General features: G+C 50.7%; 1 protein-coding gene across 4 annotated transcripts in view; it reads left to right on the forward strand.

Moving 5' to 3' along the window:
- The window catches only part of PLEKHM1 (pleckstrin homology and RUN domain containing M1), a 47,754-nt gene that overhangs the window by 15,418 nt on the left and 9,399 nt on the right, over positions 1 to 22,937 (forward strand). For 3 of the 4 annotated variants that reach the window (XR_007149396.1, XM_047845370.1, XM_047845368.1), the window contains exons 6-9: positions 3,204 to 3,615; positions 13,120 to 13,390; positions 16,101 to 17,021; positions 19,327 to 19,472. Coding sequence is in view for 3 of the 4 variants with exons in the window: in XM_047845370.1 (XP_047701326.1) it covers positions 3,204 to 3,615; positions 13,120 to 13,390; positions 16,101 to 17,021; positions 19,327 to 19,472 (1,750 nt within the window). In the remaining variant the exon portion in view is untranslated. The remainder of the gene's footprint in view (positions 1 to 3,203; positions 3,616 to 13,119; positions 13,391 to 16,100; positions 17,022 to 19,326; positions 19,473 to 22,937) is intronic. The other variant, XM_047845369.1, reaches the window with a different exon arrangement.

Genomic DNA, 22,937 nt, shown 5'->3' on the forward strand with positions numbered 1-22,937 from the left:
TGATTCTTCGCACATGCAGCCCCCTCCTGTACTTTCATGAGCACCCCTGACCGCCAGGTGGTGCCGTGGACCCCAACACGCTAGTCCCCGTGCTCAGGAAAAGCCCAGGCTCAGAATCGCTTGGCGGGGGGCACTTTATGGGGTGGTCATGCCGATTCTCCAGCCCATGCTTTTATTCCACACCTACGCCTCTGTGTACGCGCAATATACGTATGTATATAATACGTATATGTTTTCAGACTGTCTTCTAAATGAAAGCACAAACTTCTAGAATTTTTGAACAGGCAGTTTTTGAAAAACGCTGCCCTGAGCTGGACAGAAGTGGAAGGACCGGAGCGGTGTCACCGTTTCAGCCCTATGTTGCATTTTCTTCAAAAGTTTTGAAAATTCTCTTTCTTTCACTTTTCCTTCAAAACCTCATCTCTAGCACTTTTTCCCACTTGATGTGCATGTGTCTTATTCTCTCTGGGTCCTGCCGACCAGCTCTGATCCTGGTGAGACTCCTGTGAACTTAATTTCATCCTGACCGTGGTGTTGATTTGGTGGAAACTCTAATTTATCACACAAGCTTCTTGCTGTCGGGTGGTGTTTCTTTATTTCCACACCCAGTCCACTCCATCATTAAAATGTGTCTTACAGATGAGGGGTCATTTATAATTGATAACCATTTCGGTAATGCTGGTGAATATTTCCGTAATTCTCCTTCCTGACATTTTTATAGCCATGTGTGTGGAGGCTAAGCAGTCTTGCCAGTGGCGATAAGAACAACCAGTGACAAATTGAGGTTAATGTTTATTGAGTACTTACTTTGAGCCAGACACTCTGTAAGCATTTTACCTATATGATCTCATTCAGCCTTGAACACAGTCATAGGTGGGTGCTGTTACCATGCCGGTTTTACGGGTAAAGGAATGAAGTCGGTGAACTTTAGGAACCTATTGTGGGGCCACAGCAGTGTGCCAGCCAAAGCCAACCAACATGACCCTTTAAGGAAACCCCTTACCCACTAGCTATGGATTTACCTATTCTGGACATTTAATACCAATGGAATCATACACTATGTGGCTTTTTGTGACCTCCTTCCTTCACTTAGTAGGTTTTCAAGGTTCATCCGTGTTGTAGCATGGGTCATGGCTGAATAATATTCCATTGTGTGAATACACCACAATTTGTTTTATCTTTTCAGTTAGTGGACATTTGTTCTATTCCTACTTTTTGGCTACTGTGAATAATATTGCTGTGAACACTCATGTACAGGTTTTTGTGCAGACATTGTCTTTTAATTCTCTTGGGTATATACCCATGAGTTGAATTGCTGACTCACATGGTAACTCTATGTTTAACTTTAAGGAACTACCAAACTGTTCTCCACAGAGGCTGCACCATTTCACATTTCCGCCAGCAGCGTGTAGGAGTTCCATTTTCTCTACACCTTTGCCAACACTTGTTATTCTGTCTTTTTAATTTTTTAAAAATTGTTAATGTTTCTTATTTTAGAGAGAGACAGAGAGAGACAGAGCATGAGTTGGGGAGAGGCAGAAAGAGAGGGAGACACAGAATCTGAAGCAGTCTCCAGGCTCCAAGCTGTCGGCACAGACCCCGACACAGGGCTCGAACCCACGAACCGTGAGATCATGACCTGAGCCGAAGTCAGATGCTTAACTGATTGAACCACCCAGGTGCCCCTCTGTCTTTTTTATTATAGGCGTCTTGGTAGGCATAAAGTAGTATCTTATTACGGTTTTGATTTGTATTTCCCTACCGTCTAATGATATTGAGCATCTTTTCATGTACTTTCCATTTGTATACCTTTAGAGAAGTGTCTCTGTAAACCTTTGCCCATTTTTCAGTCAGATTATTTGTTCTAATATTATTGAATTGTAAGAGCTCTCTATATTCTGGAGACTAGACCCTTATCAGATATATGCTAATACTTGGATATAAGATATGCAGATTTTTTTCCTGTTCTATGCATTATCTTTTTACTTTCTTGATAGTATCCTTTTGAAGCACAAAAGCTTTTAGTGTTGATAAAGTCCAGCGTACCTATTTTTTATTGTTTACTTATTTGTTGGCTGTCATATGAGAAACCATTGCCTGATCCAAAGATTTATACCTGTTTCCTTCTAAGAGTTTTATAGTTTTAGCTCTTACTTTTAGGTCTTTGATCCATTTTGAGTTCATTTTTTATATGGTGTGAGGTAGGGGTCCAACTTTTTTCTTTTGCATGGGACTGTTCGCTTATCCCAGCACCATTTGTTGAAAAGACTATTCTTTCCCCACTGAAATGTCTTGGGCTGCAAATCAGTTGCCCATAAATGTATGGGTTGTTCACCAATGTTTGACTAGCATGTCTGGAAATGTTGTTTGGGGTTATGATGTAGATAAGAGCACACAGCTCAGCCAGAAGACATTAAGGTAGAAACTTAAGTTCTGAAATCCTTATGGAAATGAGCCCACATTAAGGGGAGTTTGGCACGTCGTCTGACCCAGTCTAAACCATTAGGGCAGATATGGGCAATCTCTTGGGCCCCGGGTAGCCTTGTTGTTGTATGGGTCTGTATTCGCCCGTGACATACTCTATTGGTTCATAAACAAAGGAGGAGACAGCAAATAGTTCTAGTTCAGAAACAGAATGTGGGTTCTCAGAAGCCTCAGGAGAAGGGGAGCAGCCACTAGCCAGTGCACATTTTAGAAGGCCCAGAGTAGTTTTCATGTGCGTGCGTGTGTGTGTGTACGTAAAGACAGTAACACTGGCTCCCCGTAGTGCCTGAAGCACCACTGAAGGGCAGGAAGAGGCAGTACCATTGGAAGAGCGAGCAGGTGCACACCCCATGTATACTTGCGTTCACACTCCTGCACCCCGTGTACACTGATCTCCGGCAGCAGGTCCTGGGAACCGGAGGCATCTGGGACCCCACATACGGCCCAGCTCTGGTGGACCAGCGCTGGCACCGGAGATCCCGGGCCCCGCAGTTCGCTTGGCCGCCCACTCTACCTCAGTCCCAGCTGGGGAGAAACTTTGTGAGGAGTGTCAGAGGAAGGCTTGTGTGGAAGCAGAGGAGCACGGTGGGTGGATGACGAGGATGTTTTGTTTTTGAAATCCCCAGACAGCAGTTTTGCCTTCTTACCGCCGTCCCAATAGCCTTGGGCATTCTAGCTGACAGCTTGTCACACAGGTTTCTCTGTTTAAAAACTTCCAGGGTATTGTCGGAATTCAGCAAAGCCCAGGTAAACTCTGTGCCAACCAACGGACTGAGCGGACTGAGTGGAGAAGTGGAGATTCCCACGGGGCGGGCCTCACTCCCCCTCCCCGGCCTGGAGGCCAGCATCCCTTTTGATGTGCCCGCAGAGCCCCTCCCGCCCCAAGCATCCTCTGGGACTCAAGATGGGGACCGCAAGCAGGAGCCGCCTCCCCAGGCACCTGGCACCCTGGGCTTGCTGCAGTTGGGCACTGCCAAAGCTGTCCCCTCGGTGAGCATTTTAGACCAGAGGCCTTCCAGTCCCGTGAGAGAGGCGGCGGCCAGAGCAGTCAGCCCAGGGAGTGGCCAGCAGAAGTCTCTGGAGGATGACGGAGCTGCACGGAACCTTGGGGTGTCCTCACCCACCAGCCCGGTGAGTGATACAAGCTTTTCGGGGAGAGGTCTTGGGGAAATGTCTCAGAGCTGGTGCAGGGTCTCCCCAGCTAGCCACCCCGAGTGGTCTCTGCCTTGTCTCCATTAGCCCCTCATATCTGTCACGGCGGACGTGAGCCAGGCACGGTGCCAGTCCCTTCCCACGGGTCTCTCTTGTCCTCTCACGTTGACCCCGTAGAGAAGATAATTCTCATCTGATCATAGACCCTGCGCATCACCACTGCCACTTATCAGCTCAAGGCCTCGGGCAAGGCACTTTGCCTCACTGAGCCTTGGTTTCCTCCTCAGCTCTTGTTATTATTAAATTCAGATTTGCTAAAATACCAGACTTTGAGAATACTCATCTTGCAATATGAGCCAGGTTAGAACTGCACCATCCCATATGGTAACCACTAGCCACACGTGGCTGTTGAATGAGCGTTTAAAATGTGGTTAGTCCAACCTGAGATAAGCTGTGTGAAATAAACACTGGATCTTGAAGGCTTAGTCTGAACAAAAAAGAAGGTGAAATATCTCAATCATTTATCGATTATGTGTTACAATGAAAATATGTTTGATATTGGGTTAAATATAAAAGTTAATTACACGTGTTTCTTTTTACATTTTAAAAACGTGGCTAGTAGAACGTTTAAAATGATACATGTGGCTGGAATTCTGTTTCTGTTGGGCAGTGCAGCTCTAGAATGGGCCGGTCTCCTTTGTTGATAACCCCGAGGGAAGCCAGCCCTGGGAATCTCCTGCACAGAGCCATGGGTCAGAGGCTTGAGAACTGTCGGCCCAGTGAAGCGGTTGTCAAAGCTGTGGACCTGAGCTCTTTGCCATTTCACATTTGTCCTTGAGGATGAATAGCCAGGGTAGGAAGTTGTATGCACGTGTGCACGCGGACATACAGAACCCCAGGTTTATCCCAGCTGCTGTCTGGGGTCACGTTAGGATATAGTCTTGCTTTTTCAGCTCCATCCGTGCGTATCTCTCATCCGGTAGCTTCCAGATCCTGTAACTCAGGATGGGGCCGAGGCCATGAAATAGATTAGGACACGCGCACGCGCGCGCGCGCACACACACACACACACACGCACACACTTTTAAATAGCTTTATTGAGATATAACTCATACACCATACAATTCACCTAATTAAAGTGTATAATTCCATTTTTTTTCGTATATTCACAAGGTTGTGCAGCCATCACTACAATCGAATTTGAAAATATTTTCATCCCCCATAAAAGAAATCCCTTGGGACGCCTGGGTGGCTCAGTCGTTGGAGGGTCTGACTTCAGCTCAGGTCATGATCTGTGGTTCACAAGTTCGAGCCCCATGTCGGGCTCTGTCTGACAGCTCAGAGCCTGGAGCATGCTTCAGACTCCCTCTCTCTCTGCTCCTCCCCTGCTGATGCTCTGTCTCTATCTCTCTCTCAAAAAATAAATAAAAACATTTAAAAAGAAAAGAAAAGAAATCCTTACCATTAGCAGTGACGCCCCATCCTCCTCCTCCGGCCTCACTCCTCTCATCCCCTGGCAACTACTTATTTCCTTTGTCTATAGATTTGCTATTCTGGACATTTCACAGAAATGGAATCATGTAATATGCAGCCTTTGGTGACTGGCTTCTTCCAATTAACATACTGTTTTCGGGATTCATCGTTGTTGGAGCCTGATCTGTGCTTCAGGGAGTAATAATTCATTGTAGATTCCTTTGTATGAACCCGTCACATTTTATTTTGTCCTTCATCAGTTGATAGACTTTTGGTTTTTTTCCCCCCATTTTTTTGGCTAATATAAATAACACAGCAATGAACATTCATGTACAAGTTTTTGTGTGGGTGTATTTTTGATTGTCTTGGATGTATACCCAGCAGCAAAATCTCTGGGTCACATGGTAACTCTATATTTAACCTTCTGAGGAACCACCAAACTGTTTTCCAAAGCAGCGGCCCCATTTTATATTCCCACCAGCAATGTATTCCATCCTCACCAACAGTTCTTACTGTCTTTTTAAAAATTGTCATTATAGCTAGCCGGGGGCACGAGCAGTATCTACTTATGGTTTTGATTTGTGTTTCTTTAATGACTAATGATGTCAAGCATCATCTTGTTTGTGTGACTTTTGGCCATTTGTAGATCTACTTTGGAGGAATGTCTATTCAGAACCTTGGCCCATTTTTATTTTATTTTGTTTATTTTTCACTTATTTATTTTGTGGGAGTGCGGGCATGAGTAGGGGAGGGGCAGAGAGAGAAGGAGAGAGAGTCCCAAGCAGGCTCCTTGCCGCTAGCACAGAGCCCGATGCAGGGCTTGAACTCACGAAACGTGAGGTCTCACAACCTGAGCTAAAACCAAGAGTCAGATGCTTAACCCACTGAGCCACCCAGGCACCCCTTGGCCCATTTTAAAATGGGATTATTTGTCTTTTTATTATTGAATTATAATAGTTCTTTATATATTCTGGATTGTATACCCTTATTAAATACATAATCAGCAACTATTTCCTCCCATCCTGTGAGTTGTCATTTCGCTTTCTTGGTGGTAACATTTACAGCATAAATGTTTTCAATGTTGATAGAGTCCAGCCTACCTATTTTTTTCTTTCGCCATTTGTGCTTTTGGTGTCCCGTATATACCCGTTTCCTAGCCCAAGGTCACAAAGATTGATGTGTTCTTCTAAAAATTTTATAGTTTTAGCTCTTACATTGAGATCTGTGATCCATTTTGAGTTGACTTTTGTATATGGTATAAGGACGAAGTCCAGCTCGATTCTTTTGCATATTGATGTACAGTGGTACCAGCACCGTTTGTTCAAAAGACTATTATTTCCGGGCGCCTGGGTGGCTCGGTCGGGTAAGCGTCCGACTTCAGCTCAGGTCGTGATCTGTGGTTCGTGAGTTCGAGCCCCGCGTCGGGCTCTGTGCTGACGGCTCAGAGCCTGGAGCCTGCTTCCGATTCTTGTGTCTCCCTTTCTGTCTGCCCTTCCCCTGCACGTGCGCTCTCTCTCAAAAATAAAGATTTTTAAAAATTTAGCAGAAAAAAAGACTATTATTTCCCCCTTTAGAACGTTTTCGAGGAATGCTGTAAAGTGATCTTTAGTACACATCTCAGTGAGTAATTAATTTTTTTTTCAACATTTTTATTTATTTTTGAGACAGAGAGAGACAAAGCATGAATGGGGGAGGGGCAGAGAGAGAGGGAGACACAGAATCGGAAGCAGCCTCCAGGCTCCGGGCCGTCAGCCCAGAGGCCGACGTGGGGCTCGAACTCACGGACCGCGAGATCGTGACCTGAGCTGAAGTCGGACGCTTAACCGACTGAGCCACCCAGGCGCCCCTCAGTGAGTAATTATATACGACGTACCCTCTATGGCCACCCTCCAGATGGAAACATAGAACATTTCCAGCCCACCAGAAGGCCCTCTCATGCCTTGTCCCATTGTTCCCCTCTAAAGGAAGCCTCTATTGTGACTTCTAGCACCGTCGATTAATGTTTCGTATTGTTCGACTTCATTCGTATGGAAGGAACTGTACAATGTCTACTCTTTTGCTTCTTTCACTGAGCATTATGTCTGTGTGGTTCACCTGTGCATATAGCATGAGGCTATAGTTTGTTCTTTTCCATTGTTCTGTAGCATTCCATTGTAAGAGTATATCACAGTGCATCTCTCCATTCTCCTGGTAACAGACATTTGGGTTGTTTCCAGGTTTGGACTATTGTGATGAAAGCTGATGTGAACGTTCTTACATTTGTATTTCGGTGAACCCCTCTGCACTCTTTTCTGGGGGTATATATCTAGGAGCGGAATTGCCCAGTCATTGGGAAGGCATATGTTTACCTTTAGTGCATACTGCCAAGCAGTTTTCTAACAGTGCTTGCATTGACTTGTACTCACATTGGCAATATGTGAGCATTTTCATTGCTCTTTATTCTAGCCAGTGGGTCATCAGTCTTTTTCATTTCAGCCACTCTAATAGGTGTGTAGTGGGACCTCACTGTGGTTTTAATTTGCATTTCCCTGATGACTAACGATCTTGATACCTTTTCATTTGCTTATTGGCTGTTGGAATCTCTAAGTCATTGCTTCATTCTTAATTTGAGTTGTGTGTATTTCCTGATTCATTGGTAGAGGCTCTTTACATATTATGGATATGTCTTTTATTAGAGAAAAAAATATGTCGCATATACATACAGCAGACGTTTCTTCAAGTCTATGGCTTGCCTGTTTTTTTAACGTTTATTTATTTATTTTGAGAGAGAGTGTGTACGCTCATGTGCGTGCAGAAAAAGAGGGAGAGAGGAATGCCTGGGTGGCTCAGTCGGCTAAGCTCAGGTCATGATCTCGCGGTTCACGAGTTCGAGCCGTGCGTCGGGCTCTGTGCTGACAGCTTGGAGCCTGGAGCCTGCTTTGGATTCTGAGTCTCCGTCTCTCTCTCTCTGCCCCTTGCCCACTTGCACTCTGTCTCTCTCTCTCTCTCTCTCTCAAAAATAAACATTAAAAAACAAAAGAAAAAGAGAGGGAAAGAGAGAGAATCCCAAGCAGTCTCCACACTGTCAGTGCAAAGCCTGACTTGGGGCTTGAACTCACAAACTGTGAGATCATGACCTGAGCCGAAATCAAGAGTTGGATGCTTAACTGATTGAGCCACCCAGGTGCCCGTATGGCTTGTGTTTTAAATGTCTTAATGGTATTTTTCGTGGAGCAGAAATTCTTGGTTTTAATGCTCTTCGATTTATTGGCCTCTCTGTTTGTGGTTTACATATTTTGTGTCTATTTTTAAGATCTCTACCCAAAGCTGTGAAGACCCCTGTATTTTCATCTAGAAGCTTTGTGGTTTTACCTTTTGCAATTAGATTTATGATCCACTTGGGATTGAGTTTTGTGTATGGTGTGAGGTAAGAGTCAAAAGTCACGTTTTGTCCATACAGATATCGGACTGACTAGCACCACTGACTGAATGTGACTGTATAAGCCATGTAGCTGTATAAGTGAGGTCACAGTCTCCATTTTTTACTATCCTGAAGAGTCTTCAGGGCCCAGAATGTCAGAGGACTCTGAAGGTTTTGAGCCGACAACTGTCAACACCCTGAAGGGTAAAGAAGAACGACTCCACAGCCCCCGGCTTGAGCTGGAAGCAGGGGGCTACCCCTAGGGTCTGGGGCTGCGCGCCCTGGCAGGATGCCGCAGAGTGGCGTTGACCAAGCTGAGTTCACTCCCGGCCAAGACCTGACTCGTGTTGTGTCTCAGCTCCGACATCCTGTCTTGCCCGGGTCCCAGAGCTGATGGGACAGGGCAGCTTAACTTGTCGCCCAAGCTCCTCGGCTCACCGGGCGTTGCTCCTCTGGCCTCCGGCAGCTTCTGCCACCGCAGGCTCCTTTCGGCCCCAGGCTTTTCCATCTGCCATTCCATCTGCCCGGACCCTTTCCCAGCTCGCCCCTTTTCCTCACCCTTTTCTCTGCCTTCCCCCAGCACCCTGTCCCAAAAGCACCGTCCCCGGTGACTCCCTTTCCCATTTGCCTGCTTCACTTGATTTCCTGCCTCTGGACTCGAATATCGGCTCCGTGATACGGAAGAGCATGTCTGTTCCCTTCTGTAAGGTCAGCTCTGCACACCGTAGCTGGGTGAGTGCAGGCGTAATTAATGGTTCTCGAACTCTCAGAGACTCTCGAGGTGCCAGCTTGGGAGTTTACGCTGAGAAGTAGGCCGCCAAGTGCATGGGCTGGGCTGGTGGGTCTGACCAGGGCGGGCTCCGCCTCCCCGCAGGCCTCAGGGGACTCAGGTTGCTGAGAGCCCACAGGACCCACTCATCCCTCCACTAAGTAGATAGTCGCTGGGCACTCCCGTGCAGCCCACCTGGTGGACCCCCGGCTCCACCCCGCGTGTCACCCCTGTGAGTCTCATTTTCCTGTGCTTCTGTCACTTAGTCACTGCCATTTATTTGACACTTTGGTGGTGGGGGGGGGGGGTGAATAGAGGGTTCTGACTGTCAAGTCGTATAACCATGAGAGCCATTCAGTCTTTCTTTAAAAAAGAAACAAAAAACATTATTTTAAATTCATTCACCACAGAGGCCCTGCTCTGGGCCAAGCACCATACTTGGTACGGTGATGGGACAGGACGGACAAGGGCCCCGCTCCTTGGGGACAGACACTGGATCAGGCAAGTCATTACCCACATCATAATTACACTGGTGACAAGTGCCAGGAAGGAAAGGGGCCGGGAGTGGGGGAGCTAAGGGGACTTCTATTTGTGGACTCCGGGGGGCTGTGAACGGATTTCTCAGTTGCACTCCAGAGGACAGTCTGGATTCTAAGACTTCACCCAGTGAAAGTGGCATTCCTCTGTCTCGGGCCCCTCGTGGCAGGTGCTGCCATGGCTTTGACCCGTGGTCTGTGGCGGTTTCCTCCACTGTTAGAGCGGCAGGGAACTGGCCAGATGTGGGGGCTTGAATGAGCAGAAGGTAGGAAGGTAGGTGGTAGGGAGGGGGAGGGGGAACAGTGGGGTGCTCCCCCACACACCCTGCTTCGTGACCGGGGGCCCTGGCTGGGGCACAGCTACAGAGCTCCGTCCAGGACTGTGTGCAGAAGCTCCAAGGACCCAGTGTTCCCATTGGTTTTGTCTTTTGTCTAAGAGAACAAAAGATTTTTCCTGGAGTATCATTTCCTGGGGGCTGACCTGTGGCCACTGGACTGAGTCTGAACACTTCCCGGTCGTCTCCCTCGCCTCCTCGGAGAGAGAAGCCCTCACCAGTGAACATATACCACCTCACAATTCACATTTGTCTCCTTCCTTCCAGTCCCCTTGCCCCAGCCTTGTTATTTTATGCCAAAGACGTTTGATACTCAAGAATTATTCCCTCATCTGTGATAACTCTGTGCCAGGCAGAAAGAAGAGTGGCCATTGCATACAGCTTGGTAGGTGCTGGGTGGGGTGGGCAAAGAATGCCGTGGGAGCCCCGAGGAGTCCCTGACCCAGCTAGGCAGCGGGAGGAGTGTAGGCTGGGGAATAGTCAGGAAAGCTTCCCAGAGGAGGTGATGGACGGCCCCTGAGCTGAGTCTTAAGGAATAGTGAGCTGGGAGGCCGCAGGACTTCCCAGGTGTGTGTGCCAGGCTCTGTGGGGCTCCTGGCCATTTTCCTCGGGGAGCTCCCCTGGGTCTCTATGGCCCAGGCAGGCTTTGTTCAGAATCTTGTGTTGCAACTGCTTCCCAAGTAGCCACCCTGATTGACACATTGTCCTGTCACTGACTGAAGGAAGCACCTGCTAATTCCGAGGGTTTTCAGAGGGAGCCCTGGAGCCCAGCTCTGAGGCCCCGATACTCCCAACTCAGAGTTCTCCACTCTTGGCTTAAGGTGCCATAAAGCATCTGAATGAATTAAACTGTCCAAACCAATCCCTCTAGGGCAGCCTCAGCCTTACTCCCCTTCCGCGTCTACGGGAGCAGAGAGGGCAGTCTCATTTAGGGGGTGGAAATAGCAACTTCAGGGTGAGGTTGGTGACACTTAACAAAATAGCTGGGCTGGACCCACCTCTCGTGTGAGTCACTTCCTCTGTGTAGACAGCCACTTAGGGCAGTCCAGCCGGCTTTCTTCTTGACTCTGCTCATCCATGCTTAGGCACAGAAAGGCAGGGAGTGCTTGAAATGGGGGAGGGGAGAAGCTCAAATCCCTTCCCACAATTCTGTGACCCCAGACCCACCCCACTTCTCCCACTGGTGAGCAGCTTCAGTCTCAGCAACAGAAGGGGTCCTGAGTCCTGCTCACCCATGCCTCCCTCATCTCAAACCCTATAAGCAGGGCTGACAAACTGTAGTCCTTCAATAACTGGTGCTGGGATGATGGGATGTCCACCTGCGACAAAATAAAGGTAGACCCCTTCCTCACACCATACACAAGAATTAACTCAAAATCAGTTGGAGACTTAGGGGAGCCTGGGTGGGGTGGCTCAGTCGGTGAAGCCTCTGACTTCGGTTCAGATCATGGTTCGTGAATTCGAGCCCCACGTCGGGCTCTGTGCTGACGGCTCAGAGCCCGGAGCCTGCTTCCGATTCTGTGTCTCCCCCTCTCTCTCTGCCCCCCCCCTCCCCATTCTCTCGCTGTCTGTCTCAAAAATAAATAAACATTAAAAATTTTTTTTTTTTTTTTTATTTTTGGGACAGAGAGAGACAGAGCATGAACGGGGGAGGGGCAGAGAGAAAGGGAGACACAGAATCGGAAACAGGCTCCAGGCTCTGAGCCATCAGCCCAGAGCCCGACGTGGGGCTCGAACTCACAGACCGTGAGATCGTGATCTGGCTGAAGTCGGACGCTCAACCGACTGCGCCACCCAGGCGCCCCAAAAAAAATTTTTTAATAGGCAAAGAATTCAAATAGACATTTCTCCAAAGAAGATCTACTGGTGTCCACTGAGCACGTGAAAAGATGCTCGGTGTCATTGTCCTTAGACACTGGGGAAATTGCAAACCCAAACCACAAGACGGTACTTCACACACGTGAGGATGGCTATAATCAAACAGATAATAAAAACGTTGGAAAGGATGTGGAGAAATTGGAATCCCCATATGTGGTGGGAATGTAAAATGGTGTAGTCACTTAGGGAAAGAGTTTGGAAATTCCCCAGAAAGTTAGACCTAGTTACCGAATGGCCCATCAGTTGCACTCATAGACATGTACCCAACGGAACGGAAAACATACGTCCACACAGAAATGGTTACATGAATGTTCGTGGCAGCATTATTCATAATTGCCCCAGAGCAGAGACAACCCAGATGCCCATCAGCTGATGAACGGACAGACCAAATGTGCTACATCCATACCTTGGAATACTAGTTAGTAATAAAGAAATACTGATGCCTGCCACGACATGGATGGACCTAGAAAACCTGATGTTCAGAGAGAAGGCAGACACAAAGACCACATTAAGAAGATTCCTTCTTTATTGGGGCACCTTGGTGGCTCAGTTGAGCGTTCAACTCTTGATTTTGGCTACGGTCGTGATCCCAGGTTCGTGAGATTGAGCCCCACGTCAGGCTCCACACTGAGTGTAGAGCCTGCTTAGGATTCTGTCTCTCTCTTTCTCTGCCTGTCTGTCCCCCTCCCCTGCTCATGCTGTCTCCCCCCCACACACCCCGAAATAAATAAATATACATACAAATGAATAAAAAGACAAACCATAAATGAAGATTCTGTTTATGTAAACAGAATGGACAGATCTCTAGAAACAGAAAGTAGATTAGTGGTGGCCTAGAACTGGAGCGGCTGAGGGGAAATGGGAACTGACCGCTCCCGAGCACGGGGTTTCTTTCTGGAGGAATGAAAATGTTCTGAACTTCGTGGTGCCGGTTGCACAACTCCGTGAATACACTGAAACTATTCAGTCGTGCGCTCTAAATGGGTTCCTTTGATGATCGGTGAATTGTGTCTCCATCAAGATGTCTGTAAAACAAAACAAACACACAAAAACCTTCAACCACCACCTATGTCTTCCCTCCCTTCCCACTAGAAGAGCAGGAGCTGGATTTCAGAGGATGACTTCTACCGGCCTCCCCAGGAGCCGCCCGCAGAGAGCCCTTCAGAACACTCCGTGGCTTCTTCCGGAGGGACTCCGGAGTCCAGGCCTGGGCTCCTCCGGCATTTTTCTCAAGGGCCAAGGAAAAGCCACTCCACGGGGGCCTTAGACCAAGCCTGCGTGCCTTCCCCAGGAGGCCGGCCAAGCAGGGCAGCGGCGGCCCAGGAGCACCAGAACTTCAGGGTGGTGCACCGCAGGCAGATGGGTAGGTGACCGCAGGGTTCCAGTGACCTTGCCGCGGGGACAGTGCCTTTCGGAGAGCAGTGCCAGAGCCCTCTTTTCCATTACCGGTTGGGTAGTGTATTCTCACGAGCAAAACCTCTTCCCAAAATGTAATCAGGAACACCCTTGCTGAGTAATTCAGGGAAGCATTTCAGGAAAAGTGCTATATTTTCTTATGAGAGCTCCACAGTATCATGCCCCCAAACCTGTTTCATATATTGAAATACTGAAACTCTCCCCCCGAGGTCGTGTGACCAAGCACGACTCTGGGTTCTGCCTGTAGCTCAGAGCAAACCCTGCCTCCGGAAGGCGTTTCAGTGCCCCTTCCCGAGACCTCTGTCTTCGATGGTTTGTTTAACAGCTCTGGTGGGGGTGTATCAGCTCTGCCATCTGTTAGCCGTCCTCTGTGCGCTGTTTACAATGAGGCCAGCTCGAGTTCCGCACCCTGTGCAATTCTAAAAAGCATTCAGTAACCATAAGCGAATTTCTCCACAACCCCCACAAACAGAAAAGTCTGCCCTGGAGCCGGTCTCTTTCTCACTTCATTTTCTGTTTGCCGTGACCCAGCAGACGATTCCGGCCAGGTTCCTAGCTCAGGAGAGCCCTGGTCTCCACACTGGCTTCTTTTAAGTTTTTCTTGTAGTCCGTGTAACCATGCCAGAGAAAGTGTGCCTCATGCCTAGGCCGTCAGGTTCCCTGAAGGGTAGGAAGACCCTATACAATTATCTGAAATCTCCAAGGCTAGTTCAGGCTGCGGAAGAGAGAGTTGTGCGTCCTTTGGACCCCCCAGTTGTTGGCAGAGCCCTCGGAACCAGGGAGCATAGAGGGGTGTGTGGTGTCCAGGCACACGCTCATTCAGTGGGTATTTATTAAGTATCTGTGCTGTGCCAGGCTGTTCTGGGTGCTGGGGACACAGCAGGAAGCAAAGCAACGTCCCTGTCTTCACAGACTTCTTATATCTTAGTGCAAGAGGCAGGGAAGAAGGGAATTAACAAGTAAGTGTATAGTTTGGACTGGTGATAATAATTGCTATGGGGAACTTGGGGAGTGCCACGGCGGGGAGCGTACTATTTCATATGGGTGGCCAAGGAAGCCCTCACAGATAAGGTGACATTTGAGGAGATGTGCAGGGAGAGAGGCAGGAAGGCACGGGCCGACCTGTGTGGCTCCAGCAGGGGAACAGATGCAAAGATCCTGCCATGGGCACATGCCCAGGAAACCAAGGAGATGGGAAGGGGGTGGTTAGAGATGAGGGCGGAGTGACAGAGGGCCTCGCGGGCCACAGAAGGGACGTTAGCTTTCCCTCCGAGGGAGATGGCAGTCATTGCAGGGTTTGGGGCAAAGGGACGTGATCTGACTTCCTTTAAATGGGGAGTCATCCTGGCTCAGGGGAGAGAGACCAGTCAGGAGGCTCTCGCCATAAGCCAGGCCAGGGGTGACAGCCGTTGGAGCCCGTGTGGTAGCGGTCGAGGTGGTGAGAAGCAGAGGGTTCCGGATGTGCCAGCAGGATTCGCTGATGGGCTGCGTGTGTATGTGTGTGACAGAAAGGAAAGGTTTTTAGCCCAAGCAGCTCGAAGGATGCAGTTTGCCATTTATGAGATGAGGGATGTTGGGAGAAAAGCTGGTTTGCAGTGGGAGGGGCAGGAATTGATTTTCGGGCATGTCAATTTTGAGATACCTATTAGATATCAGCCGTACATGGCACAGGTGGAGATCTGAACCTGAAGTTCAAGGGCGAGGTTCAGGCTGGAGATAAACACTGGGGAGTTGTTGGCATAAAGCCCTGAGCGTAGGCACGATCAGGTAGGAGGTGGGTGTCAATGGAGAAGGGGACCCAGGACTGAGCTCTGGGGTGCTCCAATGTTGACATGTCAGGGAGAGGCGGAGGAGTGAGCCCGGGGGACAGAAGAGTGGCCCGTCGTGGCGGAGGAGTACCCAGAGTGGCCCCTCAGCAGCCGTGTGAGGGAAGTGTCTCATGAGGGAAGGAGGGTCTCAGCTGTGTCCTGAGATGCTGATGGGTCAGGCCAGATTGGCACCAAGGATTAGCCTTGGGATTTGGTGACAAGGAGGGCATGGGGCTTCCCAAGTGCCGTTTCAGTGGAAGGAGGGGACAAAAACCTGACTGGAGCAGATTCAAGATGGAACGGGAGCAGGGGAACCAGAGACAGTTGTGACACCTCCTCGAGGTTTTCTGTAAAGGGGACAGAGGAACAGGGTGGTAATTAGAGATGTAAGTGCCATCAAGAAAGCTATTTTTAAAGATGGCAGAAATAACAGCGTGTTTGTGTGCTGATGGGAACGAGCCAGGAGGGAAGGGAGAAAGCAGTGACACGGTGGGGGCGGGGGGGGGTGCTGCTGGAGAGACGTCCCTGTCCTTGAGTGGGCGGTGGGGAGGGGTCCCCTGTGCAGACGGGGGAGTTGGCCTCAGACTGAGCCAGAAGTTCATCCCCGGTGACAAGGGGGAAGTCTGAGTGTGGGTACAGATGCCATAGTGAGGGCTCTGTGGAGGTAATTTTTTTAGTCCTTTTTTTTTTTTCTCAGTAAAATTCAGGAACAAGGTCAACAGCTGAGGGTGCGGATGGGACGAAGGCATTCCTAAAGCGTTCTCGCGGCAGCCCCTGTCCCCACCCGCTGCAGGGCCTCGGGAGGTAGAGGCTTGGCCCGCCGTCTAAAGTGCCTCTTTCTGCCCCCAGGGCTGTCCAACCCATTCCGGGGTCTCATGAAGCTGGGCACCGTGGAGCGGCGGGGGGCGATGGGCATCTGGAAGGAACTCTTCTGCGAGCTCTCCCCTCTGGAATTCCGCCTCTACCTGAACACCGAGGAACGCACCTGCGTGGAGAACTGCTCCCTGCTGCGCTGCGAGGCCGTGGGGCCAGCCCACGGCGACGGCCGCTTCGAGCTGGTCTTCTCTGGCAGGAAGCTGGCCCTGCGGGCCTCCTCCCAGGACGAAGCCGAGGACTGGCTGGACCGGGTGCGGGAGGCCCTACAGAAGTGCCGGCCCCAGCAGGAGGATGAGTGGGTGAACATCCAGTACCCGGAGCAGCCCGAGGACCCCCCAGACGCCCCCCAGGGTGGCCTCCCCTCCCACCCGGACCCACCCACTGAGCCCGAGACTCTCCAGGGCACGCAGTTCTGTTGGTCCTCTGCCCAAGTTCCCGAGCCAGACGCTATTAAAGAATCCCTTCTGTACCTGTACACGGACAGGACCTGGATGCCCTATATTTTTTCCCTATCCTTGGAGTCTCTGAAATGCTTCCGAGTGAGAAACAACGAGAAAATGTTAAGTGACAGCCACGGAGTTGAGACCATCCGAGACATCCTGCCAGACACGAGCCTCGGGGGCCCATCCTTCTTCAAAATCATCACGGCCAAGGCCGTCCTGAAGCTGCAGGCCGGGAATGCTGAGGAGGCTGCCCTGTGGAGGGAGCTGGTGCGCAAGGTCCTGGCGTCCTACTTGGAGACGGCCGAGGAGGCGGTGACACTGGGCGGGAGTCTGGACGAAAACTGTCAGGAGGTGCTGAAGTTCGCCACGCGGGAGAACGGCTTCCTGCTGCGGTACCTCGTGGCCATCCCCACGGAGAAAGGCCTCGACTCCCAGGGCTGCTTCTGTGCAGGTGCCCCCTTGCTGTCCCGCCACCCCCAGCCTGCCCGCCTCACTCTGCCTCGGGTGGGGCTCCCGATTTAGGCTCTCTGCCCTTTCCTGGCTCTCCACGAGCGCCCCCATGCCACCCCTGGGATGTTGCAGCAGACGTAGCCTCTGCTCCTCCCCAGCACCCACCGAGGCCAGCAGCCCTGCCGAGGGTTGGGACCTGTGGGTGCACAGCTCTGCCGGGTGCTGCTGTCTCTGCTCAGGGAGCTCCATCCAGGGAGCTGTGCTCTCCGCCCCCTTCATTATTATATCACCCTATCATTGGATTCTTTTGGAGCAGGGGCACAGCACCCTTCCAGATACTTCTGCATGCTTTTGCAAGTGCACACAGTCTTTTTCGCTTAACAAAAATGGGCTCATCCTACTGAATGCTGTGCAATAGAACATTCTCCGATGGTGAAAATATCCTAGATCTGTGCTGTCTAATACGGTAACTACAAGCCACCTGTGGCCCTGAGTACTTCAAATGTGGCTAGTGTGACTAAGGAACCAAATTTTCAGTTTAACTTAAAGGTATTTAAATTGAAATGGGCACCTGTGGCTTGTGGCCACCGTACGGGCCAGCACAGCTGTATATATTGTTCTGCAACTTGGTTTTGTTCTACTGAGGAATGTATTATGGATATTATTCTACGTCAGTACATCTGCCGAATCATTACTGTCCTCAAGTCTGATTCTTCTGTGTGGGACCACCGGGCCAGCCGCTTTATTTGGATTATTTAATTTAGTCCTAACAATAACCTGTCCTGTGGTGAAGCCAGATGAGGACCTTGACGGTCCTAGAGCCTCGCTCTGGCCGTGTCCCCGCAGGGCCTCTCCACCCCATTGCTTTTCAAGGCTGTGAGATATTCCATGGCTCACGTTCCATTTGTAGCTCTTCTCCCTGACCCAGACCCCTGTTTCCATCACCTTCGCTTCTCCAGGGGGACTGTGAGGATTTTGCCCTGCCGCAGGGTGCCCTAGCAGGAGACGCGGCTGCAGGTGGTTTGGGGACCATCCTGTTGGCTGGAGCCTGTGGGACCGGAGGGAAAGTCTGCTTCGGGCATCCGGAAGGAAGTGGTCTGCGGTTTTCTTCCTGCAGAAGACATTTTCGAGTCCCTGCTCACTCCCTCCTCACACCCGCCAACCCCTAACACTCGCGTTCTGCACTTTCCGCCTGTGGGTGTTGGGCTCGGGGAGGAGGCCAGGCCCCCCAGGGCTGGTGAGGAGGGTCCCCCAGTGGGTGTGAATGCTGGCAGGGGGCCGCTCTCACTGTGCCTCTCACCTGCCAGCCCTCAGGCCGAGACTGAATCTGGGGGCTTGGGCTTCCTTCCTGCTGCAGGCATGGCTTTGTGGCCGGGTGGATGCCCACCGCCGGCATCTGGCTGTATTTCATGGTTCACAGGGCACTTTCAAAGCCTCATCTCATTTAAACTTGGTCATCACCCCCACAGGAGAGCAAGGAGCAGCTGAATTTTATAGATACTGAAATGGAACCTCGTAAAACCTCGACGAAGGTTAGGATGAGGCAGCTATTAGGCAGAAGAGCCAGCCCTTCTAGTCCCAAGGCCAGAGGGCCTCTTTCCCCTGGCCCTGTGGGAGGCAGGCATGTGCTCAGGATCTGAGCCCCACTCTGACTCTGACCGCCCGCCGCTGTGGAGGGACCTCCAGCAGAGGAGCTGAAGCCGGACCCTGCACCACTGTCCTGAGATGTCCGGCCTCTCTGACTCCAAGCTGGCACCAACCAGGCAGTGTCCAGACGGTCCTGCCTCCGGTTGGCCTCCCCACCTACTCCCTGCCTGTCGGCCGGCCCCATGTCCCCAGCTCCTACCCTGCTTGCTGAGCCGCTGACTCGGTTGCTTCCGTTTCTGGGCCCCAGTGGAGGGGTGGGCCTACGGGAGGTTGGCATTGGTGAGCAAGCAGTGGGAACACTGAACACAGGCAGCTAGGTAGAAGAGGATGTGGGCTCTAACACCAACCCAACCCAAATCCGATTACCGGCTCTGCCACTTAATCGTCCTGTGACTGGGCAGGTCTCCTGACCTCTCTGTGCACCGACTGCTTCGGCTGCAAAATGACAGCAATAATTGTTAGCGGTGTTTTGTCATAAAGACTAAGTAATGGGGTTGTTTCTCAGCGGTGGGCATGTGAGTGACGGTTGTTTGATCTTTGTGTCCTCCTTTTATGTCTGCCCCTTCCTTAAATAGCAGGTCCTTCTGCCTAGGAGCTTCTGCGTTGTCCCCAGACTCTGGCCCCGCCACTGCTCACTCTCCTGCCGTCCCTCTCCCCAGGCTGCTCCCGGCAGATTGGCTTCTCGTTTGTACGACCCAAGCTTTGTGCCTTCTCTGGCCTCTATTACTGCGACATCTGCCACCAGGACGATGCCTCGGTGATTCCGGCCAGGATCATCCACAACTGGGACCTCACCAAGCGCCCGGTAAGCCTTGGGCCCAACCAGTCGTGGCCACACAGGGCTGAGGAGTGACAAAGGAATGGTCGCTCCCCTTTGTTGCTGCTCTTTGTGTGGAGGAGTTTGGCTCTAGGGAATTTAGGGTCACTGGTTCAGGCCCCATGATGGTGGGAGGGCCAACCAAGAAAAAACTGTGCTGCTGGTCTGTAGCCCCTGGGCAGAACTCTGTCAGTGCCTGCCTCGTTCCTCAGGTGGAGGTCTGAGGGTGGTTCTCTGCAGCTCCCATGGCCATGGACAAAACTGTTTAAGGCACCAGCAACTAGAGAGAGAGAAAGAGAGGGAGAGGAAGAATAGATAAGGAAAGATAGTTAGGATAGATTATATTTCTAGATGGATGGGGGATGGGTGGGTAGATAGTTGTGAATAGATAGATGGGTGGATGGGTTGGCGGGTGGATGTAGACAGATGGTTGGGTGAATGGATGTGGATGGAGGGATGGGTAGATGGAGGTGGACCGATGGATAGGTGGATGGATGGGTGGGCTGGCCAACTGGCTGTACTTTCCTTGGAGCAGTCAGCCTTTTCTGTGTATTTGTTTACATACATTTGTAAAGTTGGGATCATTCTGGACTCATACTGATTTATAACAGGCTCTGTCCACTTGGTACCATTTAGTGTGATTTAGTCTTGAGTACTTTTTTATGTTCACCAAATGCTTTTGAATAAGATGTATTCTAAGATCTCTCTTTTCTTCTTCTCCACCTGAGCTTACCCACTTACCTAGCTATGTTACCATTAGCAAATTATTTAACTTCAGTTTCCTCATCTATAAAGAAGGATTAATAAGTATCTGCCTCAGAGGACATTACAGGAGATGGCACCTGCCAGTCTCTTAGAGCCTTACATCAGTGCCCTTTCTTTCTCCTGAGGCCTGCCACACCTTCAGCCCCTCATTCACTTGGTCAGGGCCTGCCTGGAGGAGCACAAACTTGGCTTTCTCCCAAAGGCACAGATTTCTGCTTAAGACAGACACAGAAGCACAAAGAAGAAGCTATTTGTTTCTCAAGACCCAGGCCTATTGGCCATGCAGTCTTGACGTGTGGCTGTGTCGTCAGAGCACAGGGAACGTGACTCTTAGATTCCGTGCCACCCCAGCCTCCACCTTGCTGGGGACCGGAACCCCAAGGACATTAGCTTCACTTTGGCTTTTTGTTGGTTACCTTGTCCTCACTCCTGCCCTCAGTGGTAAGTATTTAACTAACTGCATATAGAATATTAAACCTCAGAACCGCCACAGATGCAAATAATTCTTTGGCCATAAAACACACTCGCTATTTACAACATCCGGACAGCTTTTTTTTTTATTTTTTATTTTTTGCATTTATTTATTTTTGAGAGAAAGAGAGAGAGAGAGCACGAGTGGGGGAGAAGCAGAGAGAGGGGAAGACTCAGAATCCAAAGCAGGCTCTAGGCTCTGAGCTGTCAGCACAGAGCCCGACATGGGGCTCAAACCCGTGAACCGTAAGATCGTGACCTGAGCCGAAGTCAGACGCTTAACCGACTGCGCCACCCAGGCGCCCAACATCCGGACACTTGTTAAGCCATCTTCCCATTCATTGCTGTAATCCTTGTGCCACTTCCTTTTCCCAGCTAGAAAATTACGGTACTTTTCTCGGCATAACTGAGATCAGGAAATACCCAGCGCTCATTCTTGCTCTCTCCAAGATCCCTGGCCTACGCAAGAACGGGAAAATTCGAAATACAAAGTGGCTGGCTCACGGGTTAAGGGCCTTATTGTCCGCTGTTACCACCGGCTGACCCACTTGTGCGAGGCCTGGCTGGCACTTGGCAGGACGTCAGCCCGGGGCCGGGGCTGCTCTCTTGACTGTCTCCGGCAAGCCCACAGGACAAGAGCAGTCCCTGGGGAGCAGGAAGCTCCTGCCCGTCCGTCCGCAGCACTTGGCAGCTTTCAGCACACATTCCTGTGTATTATTTCATCTGAGCCTCTCCCAAGGCCTAAAGCTGTCGTGGGAAGGGCTGGGCCAGGACGGAGAAGAGCAGTCTGAGCAGTCACCAGGGCTTTGCTGCTGGGCTGCTTGTTGGCTCGGGGGCTGTCACCTCAGGGCACTAGGAAGTGGGAAGAGGAGTTGTCTGTTGCTGCGGGAGGCAAGAGATAGCAGTGGGGCTGGGTGACAGGGGCCAGAGGCTCCCAAGCCCCCAGTGTGACAGTCTCCTGAGGGCCCTGGTACATTCCTAGCGCTTCAGGGGACAGCTGGGCTGCGCAGGCACTCAGGGTCTGAAGGCAGCTCCCATTACTGAGGATATGCTAGGTGCCAGGAGCTTACATTATTATTGTTTTAATTTTTTAATATTTTTTAAGTTTATCTCTTTATTTTTGAGAGAGAGAGAGAACACACACAAAGGGGGGAGGGACTGGGAGAGAGGGAGACACAGAATCTGAAACAGACTCCAGGCTCTGAGCTGTCAGCACAAAGCCCAACGCAGGGCTCGAACTCACGAACCTGGAAATCATGACCTGAGCTGAAGTCGGACGCTTAACCGACTGAGCCACCCAGGTGCCCCTGCATTATTATTATTATTATTATTTTAACCTAAACTCAAAATAATTCCGTAAGAGATGCTTTTCTTTTCCCCACTTTATAGACAAGGAAACTGAGTCAGAGAGGTTAAGTAAGTGTCACAAGGTCCTACTGGTAGGCAGTGGTAGAGCCAGGACTCGAATTCAATTCTGACTTGAAAGCCCGACTCCTAACCACTGCATGGTAGTTGATGGTGGAGACCATCTCAGATCCTCCGGCCTTCTTATTACACCAAGGAGGAGACTGAAGGGGAGAGAAGCTTCTTGGTAGTTAATGAGGCAGCCAAGTGTGCAGAGACAACACCTCAGTTTAGACCCGGGCTCTGCTTTCTGCAGGTAGATTGGATAAGCCACTTTAGCTTCTCTGAGCCTCCATTTACTCATCTGTAAAATGGGGGTGGTGACACCTCCCCCATTGAATTGTCATCAGCCCGAAGAAAGGATATGGTTGAGATCCGCAGCCCGCCGTCCGGCAAATAGTAGGCGCTCAGTAACCGGCTTTGGCAGGGTAGAACCTGTAACACCCTGTCAGTGGGAGAGGCTGGGATTGATCGCTCCCCTCCACACGGGGACTTGGGGGAGCCCTGGTTGGTGCTGCTGGCCAGAGCTTGGGCGGGGGCGCTCGGGAAACCTTGTTAAGCTGTGTCTGATCTGTAGTTTCCTGTGGCTGGAGCCTGACTCAGCCAGTCACCTGGTTCCTGAGTCGGCGCTGGGGCAGTGCCTGTTTCTGTTAGGCAGGAAAATGGGGGCTGGGAAGACAGGAAATAGTGGGAAGGATCTGTAGGCCCAGGGGGAGAGGGGCATTGACCCAACGTGGCCGGGGAGGGACCGCAGCTAGTGCCTGAGAGGGAGAGTAGGTTTGGGAGTTAGGGCAACTGGGTTCAGATCTTGAC

Source organism: Prionailurus viverrinus, unplaced genomic scaffold, assembly GCF_022837055.1.
Source record: "Prionailurus viverrinus isolate Anna unplaced genomic scaffold, UM_Priviv_1.0 scaffold_35, whole genome shotgun sequence".
In the NCBI taxonomy this organism is placed as follows: Eukaryota; Metazoa; Chordata; class Mammalia; order Carnivora; family Felidae; genus Prionailurus; species Prionailurus viverrinus.